The 12,408-nt window shown below is 50.2% G+C and overlaps 1 protein-coding gene across 9 annotated transcripts in view; it reads right to left on the bottom strand.

Moving 5' to 3' along the window:
* Positions 1-6,922: 6,922 nt before the first annotated feature.
* ARHGAP22 (Rho GTPase activating protein 22) overlaps positions 6,923-12,408 on the bottom strand; it is a 136,257-nt gene continuing 130,771 nt past the window's right edge. For all 9 annotated transcript variants that reach the window (XM_041745054.1, XM_041745056.1, XM_041745058.1 and 6 more), the window contains 2 exons: positions 11,267-12,170; positions 6,923-7,455 (listed from right to left, as the gene is read on the bottom strand). In XM_041745054.1, the coding sequence (XP_041600988.1) occupies positions 7,227-7,455; positions 11,267-12,170 (1,133 nt within the window). In that variant the 3' untranslated portion in view covers positions 6,923-7,226. The remainder of the gene's footprint in view (positions 7,456-11,266; positions 12,171-12,408) is intronic.

Raw genomic sequence — 12,408 nt, 5'->3', positions numbered from 1 at the left:
GCCACTTTGTTTCAGGATGGGAGGGAAAGGAGTAATTTCTCCTTTACTGCCTGTACACCTCTCCAGTCTCTTCCATCGTGAGGTCTGCATCATCTGCCTGTATGACTCATAAACCCATTTCCATTAGTATCATTTTGTGGACAGAAGAAAAGGGGTTCCTGTTGGGTAATATATGTAAGACTTAGAGTTACCTGGATAGGTGGGGGCATAGTTCTGTTTGCTAAGGATCCAGTGAGTGATGAAACAGCAGTAACAAGGACTTTTTAGAAGTTGGCAGGAAATACAGAGAATCACAACATGTCTTGAGGAAAAAGACTGAAGGGTCAGACAAATGAAAAAAGAGGAACTAAAAAGCACGTGTGTTGACAAGACAAGGTTCCAGAGAGAGTGGGACCTATTGAATCCTGTGAATCCAGGTTAGCCTGAGCTCAAGATGGAGAATTTGGGCAATCTTGGATAAGTCTCAATTTTGGTGAGCCTGGCGCTTCTTTGTCACATAAGGATGGGAGATGGTCTCACAGGGCTACTATAATGATGACTTCATATACTTTTACAAAAGTAATCAGTGTAAGCAAATGGAATTGCTGACTTTAACTTTGGAAAGGAATAGAAATGGTTTAATGTAGAGAAGTATCCAAGAGCAAAGGAGCAATTGTGTATTGACTCCCACCTGAGAACTTCTGTATGCTCTGACCTTCAAGTAATTTTTTATATCCCAAGTAGTCCCACCCTTTGGTTGGTAATAATTCATCATTTGAGAGAAATGCCCCAAAAATCAATACTGATATTTTTAAAATATTTTATTTATCCATGAGAGACACACAAAGAGGTAGAGATATAGGCAGAGGGAGAAGCAGGCTCCATGCAGGGAGCGCGACGTGGGACTCGATCCCAGGACTCTAGGATCATGCCCTGAGCCAAAGGCTCAACCCCTGAACCACCCTAACATCCCCCCACCTTTTTTTTTCTTTTTTTTAAGAATTAGAACAGATAAACATTTTGTTTTGGTTCTATTTCATGTAACATTCCCACTGTTCACCTCATTCCAGCTGAACATCCACCATGGCATCTCTGTGTACAATGCCTCGGTTGCTTACTCCTGCATTTGCCTATTTTAACTCCTCATTGCCTAAGACCTAGCTCAGATAATTCTCTGATGAGCTTTCCCTGCGATGACTTTTTCTTTGACATACCCAGTGCTTGCTTGCTAACTCATTCATTTGTTCACTTCCCACTTTTTTCCACAGGATATAATGTCTTATAAGACAGGCATGTTGTCTGCCTTTTAATATTGTTCTGTGAGGTACCCTGTGTTCTCTTTTAGATGCTTCATTCTGGAAGCCCTTGGATGGAAGAACCTGTCCTAACTCCTAGGTAATGCCTGGGAGGTAGGCATTCAATAAATGTTGGGCTGGGTAAATTAATGGCTAGGGCCTACATCTATGCTGTTTCTGTCCTCTGGAATGCAATATTCATGATCCTCCAAATGTGTCCTAAGGAAACCACATATAGCACTCTGAAATTACTGTGGTAGTGTGAGCTTGGGCTCCGATACCTAAAGTGGCACCCTGGCTTCACACTAGTTGCCTCACCTACAGCAAGTTGCCTAAACTCTCTGAGGCTCTTGTTTTCCCAGAAGAGGTGAGAGGGAAAAGGTGATTCTCAAATAGAATTAGAACCATGAGGGAGATGGTTTTCTTACAAGCTTTCTGAGATGACTCTAATATGTCCCCCCTCCATCCATTATCAGCTGCCTTAGAGACCTAAACAAATACTCAACTCTCCACAAGAGCGGTGACAGATGGGATGCAGGGCACATCAAGAATGAGGCCGGCCAAGCCCCAGGTGGTTACTATGAGAGAAGGGAACCAGGATGACCCCAGGAGACCTCTAAGGGAAGACCGAGATGAGGAAGTAGAGGGGCAGATGGTGCAGCCCAAGTAATGATCCTGCCTCTGCCCTTCCTACAACCCTTCAGTGACTGAGTGACTAGTACCAATTCTAGCTGGCTCTCTGTTGAATTAGTAACAAGATTCATTGAATGCTTACCCTATGCCAGGCATTCAGTGCTTTGTATGAGCTTGCAGAGTTTTTGCCACTTTGGTAAGAACTGTTCTCCCCTCAAACTGAGGCACAGCGATCCTAAGTAACATGCTCAGGGCTACTTGACTGACCTGTGGTGGGGCCGGGGTCTGAATCTGGGCAGTCTGACTCCAGTGTTTACTTTGTAACCGCTCTCCTCTACAGTGGTTACAGAGGGAAGACTGAGAAGTTCTATGCCAATAAAGGTTTTAGTGTTCAAGTAAGTTATGGGGCTGCTACTTAAAGGCGAGCATGTTCATTTTTCAGGACTCTTGAAAGACTTTGGTATGTGTTTAGTCTGTGGCCTCTGGCCTCCCACTTCTCGTCTCGGAGGCCAACCCTTCCACCTTCTTGCATCTTTTTTCAGACTTCTCATTATCACCCTCATTTCTTCATCATTATCTTTCCCTCTCTACTGAATTACTCTTAGCAGCAAACATGCTCTAGTAATTCCTGTCCTTAAAAGGCACTCTCAGCCCCTTTCGCTTTGCTACCCTATTTTTCTGCTCCTCTTCACATCAGGACTTCTGTAGAGATTGATCTGGGCACAGTGCCTTCCCTTCATCCCTCATTCAGTCTTCAGACCATTCCTATCTAGTTTCTGACCTGTCACTCTATTATACTCGGGCTGGACCTCAGTTCCTGGACTAGCTTCTCTGCAGCCACTTCCTGTCACCCCCACCAAAGTTCTCCACTCTCCACCAGTGGCCCAAAGAGCCTTGTTGGGATGCAAGCCAATTCATGTCCATGGATTTAAAGCCTTCAAATGCTTTTCTACATCCCTTAAAATAACTCTACCTTGAGTGACAAGGCTCTAGTGTCTGGCCTTTCCTGCCTCCTGCCCTGTGACCCACCATGCCGACACTGGTGCCATCACTCATGCAAACTTCTACAGCTCTTTTTCTTCTGTCTACAGCCGTCTGGTTGCATGGCTGCCCTGTCTGTCCTTCCGTCTTCAAATTCACCTTCTCAGGACTTCCGGACCAAACTGTCTAAAATACGGCCCTGGGATCCCTTTTTTCAGAGCACGTCTTAAAATCTGAATGTATCTTGTTTATGTGTATGTCTGTTAAAAAAGGAAAAAAGCACAATTCAACTGAGTAAATTTAGGTCTTTTTTTTTTTGTAAATTGAGATCTTAATGACTTTATTCAATGATTCATAAATATTGGGCAGAATTGAGTCTAACATAGAAAGGAACTCGGAGGAGCCGTACAAAATGAAGAATTTCTATAGGCAGAAGGGAACAGGAAATTATATTAGAAAAAAAGCAAGTTGGTTATTGTAAGGTTACTTTCTTAAAGGGGACAGTTGGGGTCTAGATGACCTAACTAGTACTGACCAGATGATTACTGATGGACTGGTTTAAGATTCCGTTCGTTCCTGGGAAAGCTCTAACTGTTAAGTCTTGGTCTGTGATGTGTGGCTTAGTTTGAATGACTGCATTTGGGGCCTGTTGTCTTCTTTTTATACTTATGGTCTATCTTACATCATAAATTCTATGAAAGCCATGACCTAGGTCTTGTTCCCTGTATCACCATATGAATGAAAAGCCTGTGGATTTCTACAGGGGACATAATATGCAGCAGGGAAATCCTCTCCTAAAGCATAAAGGCTAATAGCATATCCCACCCCTTGTGACTAGATCCTTGCCACCTTCTCTAGCGCTCCATCCTCCCCCACCTCTCTTTCTCTGTTTCTCTCTCTGTCACACATACACACACCTCTTTTGCTCTAGCTACACACATCAGCATACAAAACAGTTCAGGTGTCAAATCTATCAGGGTGCCTTCCCTGACCTCTGCCCTCTGATTTAGAGATCTCATAGCAGTCATTTTGCATCCTGTGCACAAACCTCATTTGAATTAAAGATTGGTGTAATGTTTTAAAACTTTCAAGCCAGCATCTTTTCAATTTGAATGAGTAACTAAGAATACAGGCTCTTAATTAAGACTCCCTGGGATGGGAGCCTGACTCCTTCACCGACTTGTGTATGGTTGTGGTCCAGGTCCTTAACTTCTCTGTGCTTCCAAAGTACTAGGTTCTAACAGTACAGAAAATAATGTCACCTAATCACATGTAAGGTGCTTAGACTTGCTGGCACAGCAACCATTCTCTGAGGTTATCCTCATTTTAGACATGAGGGAACAGAGACCCACACAGCTGAACTTCCCCAGTGTCTTCCAGCTGCACAGAACTGGCCCAAGTTCTTTGTTTTATGCCAAGAAGCTTTCTGTGGTTTTCTCTCTCCTTTCTTACCAACCACAATACAATTTTGGCCTGGACCTCCTAAGTCCAGCTGTCACAGGGCTTCTTGGAGTATGGAAGTGGTAGCAGTGGGCTTAGTAGGAAGGGCAGAGATTTCTGGCAAAGGTGGTGGCTCTTGGTGGATACAAGGGTGTAAGAGGCAGTAACACTATCATATCTACTTAGCTGTGAGGTCATATAAATTAGAAATTGTTCCTTTATAACAACACCACACAGGATATTGGGAGACCTTTCCAGGGGGCTGGGGCCCTGCATCAAAAGGAAAGGGAGTCAGTGAAACATATTGTTACTGTTAGTGACTCCATTTACTGTCCACAGGCCTGGGAACATGGATACATGGACTCCATTCCAAAGCCCTTTTAACAGTGTGGAGTATGCAGTGGTTATGCCTAGTCCAGTATTCAACAGCCAGCTAAAATAAGGAATGTCTGTCTGTCTGTCTCTCACACACACCCTAAAAACTACTCTTAACAAAAAAAAAAGGACTTTTGTGAATCTTATAAAACCAATTCCTTTTTTGTTTTTGAGTATGACACTTATAATTTCCAGTTTTGGTTTTAAAGCAAAACACAAATTTTAAGACACTTCTGAAGTAATCTGAGAGCAGAATGCTAGATTTTTGCTAATTTTCAACTATTGCATGGTTGATTTATCCATAATTCAACAATTTTTTTTGCAACTTACCTTTCCTCTTTCTAAAGCATCCAAAAAAAATCAGGAGTCTTCAAAACATTAATTTCTTATGTTTTCACATTCGTAACTCATTGGTTTGCTTAATATGAAATGCTGTCATTACACTAAATAGGTACAACTTGAAACAGTTTGGAAATAGGTTGTTGAAATTAACTCAGGGAGAACCTGAGTGGATAGATACAGAATACTGGGCCAAAGCCCATCGGCCCTGGTGCTGAGTGTGCTTTACAGGCAGAAGGCCATATGCTTTACAAATCGAATGGAAAGTGCTGGTTAAGTGAGAACTGGAGGACAGAACTTCTACTGAATGTTGGCTGATTTTCAGAGAAGAATCGCATTTGCAGATCCTACTTCCACCAGCAGGTGGCAGACAGGGTTCACGAGCTGGTTTTGGCTTGGCTGGAAGCGGAGCCTTTGCCTCTCTGAAAGGCTGAAAGCAGCCCGGCAACCTTCCTTCTCATCACGTGAAACCCCTTTTGTCTTTCCGCTCCTTGGATAGCCTAGCAGTGTTCCTCTCCAAGTCAATGTGGGCAGAATCCCGGGACTGTGGTAAGGGATCCCAGGACCATGAGAATACACTGGTGCTCCCACTTATCTTCTCCTAGCCTCAGTTTCTCCCCTGAGATGGGGCCAACTCCTATCTTGTTGAGGAATCAGTCCCTTCAATTTCTTTCTCTTTCTCCTTGAATAGAGAAGAGAGCAATATTTTACCTTCTGGGGAAGCCGGTGACCCAAATCATCTGCTAGTAGATTGCCTGACAGTAGATCTGGGTATTGGTCTCCAATGACCCCCTCCCTCCTCACGGTTCCCCAAGAGGACTCTTGATGGCTGATGCTGCTGGGTGCCCTTGGCAGGCATCTGGCTTCCTGGTTGGTAAGACCACAGGTGGCCTGTGGTCAGCCTGCCTCACCACTCTGGAAGTTACTAGCCAACTTGGGCATGTGGGCTTATCCCTCACGGTATGAAGCCAGCTCTTCTTGGAAGCACCAATAGCCTGGCATTTAAAGCATCAGTGCAACAGTGTATACTTGACTGTAGGCAGATGGATGGTTGGCCCTGAGGGACTTTTCCCGAGATAGTGATCAGAAATTGGGGCACTTTAGTGTTCAGGGTAGCAAGAGGTGATAGGTAAGGACACTATGAGCAGGAGCAAGTGAAGGAACACCAGCCCAGTCTGCTCTGAGGCCACTCCTTTGTTGCTCCCTAAATCCCAACCCTAGGAGCTCTGGCCCAGGCTAGTACATGTGCTGTGGTGGCCAGGTAGACTTTCTTATAGGGTCTGCCCTAATGGACCTCTGAAGTCTGGGGATGAGCTGGAGAAGGAAGGTAAAATGGGCATGGAAGGGAGAGGGACTAGTACTAGCCCGAGGGAAGTGTGGAGAGAAACAGGGCCCAGCTCGTGGGGCCCCAGGAGGACAGAGAACCGGCACGTCCCATCACCATGGCTCCCTTTTCCTTTGTACACATGCCTTGCTCCCCCGCACAGGCCCGGGTGCAGAAGTGAGCTGTACAGTGCCCATGCTGAGCTCTGCCTCATAGGCTCTAACCCTGGAGCAGATATGGGGTGAAGCAAAAGCAAGCAGGTTATGGTGGAAGGCTTGTGAGGAATTCCAGACCAGCTGCCAGCTGCACAGGCCCAGGTGGCTCAGCGGGGGAAGGAAGAACTGACAGGAAAACTGTCCTGCCCTGGGCACAGGGAGTATGGAGCAAAACGTAGATTTGCATCAATCCAGCTTCAGTGACTGTGATCACACTGGGTATTCCTCAGAGCTTCGTAAGGCCATTCCACTGTGGGACACCCCGAGGACTTCCGACTCTGTGAGCAACTTGGTAACACCCATTCTGCATGACCATAAAGGAGTCAGGCATCCAGACATCGTGCCATGACAGCAAATTTAATAAAGAATGCAAAATGTTCCCAGTGGGCTACTCTGATCCCAGGTGCTTGGGTGGTCACGGGATTGTCCCCCCTGACACCTACCAGGCCCTGCATGGTCGGAGCAGCATCCAGATCCTACATGGGGCTTGGGCTCCCAACAGTCCCCCTGGGGGTGTCAGGACTCCTCCCTCCAGCTGGCTCCAGAGCTCCTGGCACCACTGAAGCCCAGGTCCAAGCTGCAGGGGTTTGTGGCTCCTCCTGAGGCAGGCAAGCACTGCTGTGGGAGGGAGCTCTTTCCACATCTTCACTTTTGGGCTTTGTCACCTTTTGCCCCAACAGTCAGGCTTCCCAAGGTTGAAAAAAACTCCTCCATTTCCTTCTGCAGCAGCTGGTTCCTCTTCTCTGCATCTTCCCGTGCCCGCTCTGAGTTCCTCAGCTTTATTTCCAGCATTGTATGCTTTTTCTTTTCTTGGTCCAGTTCTTCTTCTAGCCGTGACATTTGTTTCCTCAGGCTGGCACTACCTTCTTCAAGTCTTTAAAATGAAGAAGAAAGACACTGATTTAGCCTTTGGCTGGCTGGGTTTCAGAAAACATGTACCTGCATGCACTCCTTCCAAAGGAGCTGGTCAGGCGGCCCATGGTGGAGAAAGATGAGCACAAGCTGAGACCTGGCTCTGGGATGGGCCCTGTAGGCCTCATCAGCTCCTCGCAGGACCCTGGCACTGACCCTCGAGCCAACAGGCCTCACCCCCAGGGGACCTCCCCTCAGCCTGTGATCCAGAAATGCCAGCATGAGCATCTAGCCTTTGGCACTTGAGGCTGGAGACCTCTCTGAGTCCTTGCTAAAATATAAAGTCTGCCACCCTCCCGCCCAGCCAACTGTCCACAGAGGAATGGACAGAAAACAGGACCGGTCCCCAAATGGAGAGGAAAGTAGGAAACTGTCCCCGTGCCTTTGCTCTTCTGCGAGGCTCCTTGTGCTCCGGCCTTCCTCTGGTTGCCCCACCTCCCATGGCCCCCCAGGTCCCAGCCAGACACTGCGACTCACTGGAAACCCCATTAGGGTTGTCACCTCCACTACTCCTTGTCCTTCATGCCCCAGCTCAGATGTCTCACCCTCGGTGATACTCCTCTGGATCCTCCCCAGGAGGCCACATTAGTGTTTCTTATGCCACCGCAGACATGCTGCTATGGATGTTGACACCATGCTGTGCCAAGGTCGGCCCATCCGTCTTTTCGACCAGATGACTACATCCTATGAGGCCTCTGGGGCACGCTGAGCCCAGCCCCTGGGAGCCAACATACGGCAGTGTGAGCCCCAGGCTGGCTATTTATGAAGCAACATGGGCTGCTCTGAGTTCTGGTGTCTTTTCTGAAAAAATACAGGTGCCAACCCTCCTCCCAAGAGCTACCACTACTAGGGACGAAGAAGAACCAGGAGCACACAGCATAACACCTGTTACTTGTACATGAAGTAAATATCCATTCCCCAGCCTGTCCAGGAGGAAGCCCAGGCCTCCACCCTCAAGCACTGAACACAAAGCACGAAGAAGGCAGGAAAGCTCCCTGCACCCCAGCCCTCCATCTGGGGAGCACAAGACATGCCATCAGAAGAACCTCTCCACAGACCCCTCATTGCTCGTTCCTCTGCCCTGGTGCTCTCAAGCTCAGGCCTGGGCTACCCGTCTGCTTCTCTATGTGGGTCTTTATATGACCTCACCCAGTCTCCAGACTCAAAGCATCATTTACACGCTGGCAACCCCTCACAGCCTCCATCTCCCTCAACTCCACTCAGAAACCTCATAAGCACTGCACCTTAACAGGTCCACAGATAGCTCCTGATCCTTCTCCAAGCCACTTCTGCAGCCCTCGTGTCCCACTCAGTGAACATCTTCTTCCAGTTACTCCGCCAAGACAAAAATATTGTCCCTTAAGTCAGTTCTTTCACTCCCACATCGGACCAATTAGGAAAAACTTCCAAATACATTGATAATCTGGTCTTCTCCCCATCTCGACTGCTGCCCCTTAGGTCCATGATACCCACCTGTCTAGCCTGGAGCCCCACCCTGTGCCCTCTACCCCCTTTCTCACACTCCCCTCCTCCCCACTCTTTCTTCTTCCTGCCTCTCCCGGCCAGAACCCCCGGGCTTCTGCACCTGGCCTTCCCTCTATCCCAGCATTGCCTTCCAACCCTCACTCCCCATGCCCCCCTTCCCTTCACCCTGCTGTGTTCTCCTCCTTTATCTAACCTTCTAACACACCATACATTTTTAAAATCTATCTTGCTTACAGTCTCTCTCCGCCCCCAACTCCCAAGCACCACCAAATTAAGAATGAGGGCAAAGGTTTTGATCAGTTTTGGTCTTGGCTTGTGTCCCCTGTGTCTAGTACAGTATCTGCACATCACAGACACTCAGTGGATTCTCTTTGGGAATACAGGATTTGGCACAGGGGAAGGGTTCTGAGTCCTGGGAGGCAGGGCAGAAAGCTGGTTTCTCCCAAACCACTAGACAGACCCAGTGCTGACTGACTCCATATGTGCAGACGTATTCCCCAAAGACCCGCTGGGTGAGGCTCCAGTCTTTCTTACGCTCACACAGACTCTTCTCTCCCTAGACCACCCCTCCAACCAGGATGACAACATGACCACTCTGCTAGTGAGGATGCTACAAGGGCCGTTCCTTCCACCCCTTTGCCTCTGAGAGCTTTAGCTTATCTCCAACCCATGAAGCAGGAGGTTATGTGAGCAGCAAAAGCTTCCTGAGCACTCTGGATGCACCAGGTCCTGTGCTGAACACTCTCATCTATTGTGGCACTTAATCCTCATGACAAATGGGTGAGGTCACCGGAGCCCAGAGAGCCTGCCCAGGCAGACATTTGGCCAGTACACGCTGGGGTCAGAGAGCCTGCCTGGGATGCTCGGCCAATACACAGTGGACAGGGACCTAGCCCTAGGCAGTCTTATCCAGAGCCCTCCATGAAACAACACTGCATTTTCCCCTGAGAAGCCAAGTTGTTAGCAGGTCAAAGAACTAGAAGCTCAAGTTGGTCCACAAATAGCTAAGGAAGTGAGAAGTTGGTTCTGACCTCCTCTGAGGCTATGTGAGGACAGCCTTCACCTAGTAATATTTCCCATGTATTCTGTAGTTTTTGTCTGTGAGCTCATCTTCAGGTCTGTCATCATCTTCCTCTGTATCTGCAGGGTGTTCCACTGTTCCCTCTGCCTGGTAAATTCCAACCCAATGCTCACATTTGTGAGGTTTCCACCTAGCTGTATACCTCAGTTTTACTCATGTGGTGTCTTTCCTCCTCCTTGCTCAGCCCATTCCTACTGGTCCTGCAACTCCTGGCTCAGGTATCACCTGCCATGACCCTCCCTGACCTGACCTCCTGCAGAACAAAAGGACCAAACGCTGCCACTCCTACTCCCTTAGAAATATCAGGCTCAGAGTTAGAAGCAGGAACCGCCCTCTACCTCCACTGTCTGATGGGGAAAAGAGGACCTCAGAGCCCACTAACACCTTCGGCCAGTGGGTGGGGCCTGGTTTATAGGTCAGATAGCTGGGGCCAGGGATGGAAGCCTGAGATGTTGGTGGAAGCACTGCACACTGGCCAGCAGTGCAGGCCCTGCTGGTAACCTTGGAGAACCTGGTGCCTCAGAGCTGGAAAACACCTTCCTCCCAGGGAGGCTGGAAGGATCAAACTAGGGCCATCTGTGAACAAACTTGCAAGGCTCAGCATGTGGCACAAGGCATCCTCCTGTGGCCAGGGAAGGTAGGAGGGCAGGGCTCAGCACAGCCAGCTCCCTTCTCATAGGAAATTGGACTTACAATCCTGGAAGGAGCCCTCATTGCATATCAGGCCCAACCACGGTCAGCCAGTGAGGCTGGCCTGGGGCCTGCATTGCATGTGGGCACTTCTGGGGTCCATGCACACCTCAGGGAGCCCGCCTCCTCCCTGAAGGCCACACGGGGACTCCCATGCTGAGTCTCTCTGTTAAAGGTGCTCTGAGCAGCGCAGGCTGAGATTCTGACTCACTGGCTCACTCAGCAGGCATTTGTGGAGCTCTGAGTGCATGCCCGACCCTGTAGCTCCTGAGCTTCTCCAGACAGAGGACCCTACCCCCTCCATTCCCAACCCTGTCCTGGGGGCCTTCTCCCAGAAAAGTGGCTTCCAGGGGCTGGCTGCTCTGAGCCTCACCTCGGGGAGGCTTTCTTTCAGAACCAGAGGCCATGACCGGAGGCCAACTACCCAGGGCCGGCGCCCGCGAGCTACTGACCACAAGGGCTCTGCCCGGCCCTGGGAGTGCCAGCCTCGCACTCACCCAGGGCTGCAGCCCTTTACCTTTTTATACTTGTCTCGTACTCAGTCTTCTGCCGGCACAGCTCTGCCCTGAGCTCCGTGACCAGGCCCTGGAGAGCCTTGGAGCAGCGGGCATAGTCCTGGGTCGGGCTGCCTGGGTCGCTGGGCTCGCTGCTGCTGATGCAGGTGCCCACGTCATCTAGGCCACGGCCCAGCTCCGGAGATCGGTGGTCCTCACTGCTGCTGGGGAAAGGGGAAGGTTCGAGGGCCCCCTCAGTGTGCAGGGAGCTGCAGGCGGACGAGTCGCTGGCCCGGCAGGCCGTGCAGCTGCTGACTGAGCCCCTGGCCGATGCCTCGTAAGAGGAGGCCCCCGACCATGCTGTGCTGGCCACACTGGGAGTGCTGGGAAACAGGCCACCGGGAGGAGGCACGTTGTCATAAGTGGAGAGTCTCTGCGCAGAACTGGAGTCCTTGAGCCGTTCTCCCGAAGAGGCCCAGCGGTGGCCACGCAGAGAGGACAGCCCGTTCATGAGCCAGTTCCCTCCAGAGATGATGGGCACCTCCAGGGATGAGTTGCCCACCTTCGGGCTCCCCGAACGGGACCCTGACTGCCAGAAGGAGGACTTCCAGTTGGGCAGAGTCTGCACCTTCTTCCCAGGGCTGGTGGTGACAGGGCTGCCTTGGCGACCCAGGCCCGTAGGAGAGGTTCTGGATAGTGCCGCCACAGTGGCCCCATCCAGAGATGAGGTCCTGTGTGACGGCAGGCCAGGGGTGCTGGGGCTGCTGGGTTCTGGCTGGGCATCCCTCGGGACCTCCTCCGAGCCCCAGCTCACTGTGCACGGTGGGCCCCCACGCGGGGAGGCCAGTCCTTCCTCGGCCCTCGCAGCGAACAATTGGCTGTGTTTGTGGATCAGGACAGTCATCAGGTGCTGGACCAGAGAAGTGCCTGCCAGGAAGAGAGTGAGAAAGCCTGGCTGTGGCTGTCTTAAGTCCGGGCTCTCTAGACCACACCCAACCTGGGGTGCCCCTCAAGAGAGGAGCCAGAGCTTGCCGTCTGTCTCTCCAGAGGAAAGGATGGCCACCACATCCTCCAGACCCAGCACAGCCTGAAGAATCCTGCCCACGAATCCCCTTCCCTGGACACAGAGGAGGCACTGTGCCGCCCCGCCAGGTGCGGGGAAGAG

This window comes from Vulpes lagopus, chromosome 2 (assembly GCF_018345385.1).
Source record: "Vulpes lagopus strain Blue_001 chromosome 2, ASM1834538v1, whole genome shotgun sequence".
Classification (NCBI taxonomy): Eukaryota; Metazoa; Chordata; class Mammalia; order Carnivora; family Canidae; genus Vulpes; species Vulpes lagopus.
This window is presented reverse-complemented; position numbering and strand designations above follow the sequence as displayed.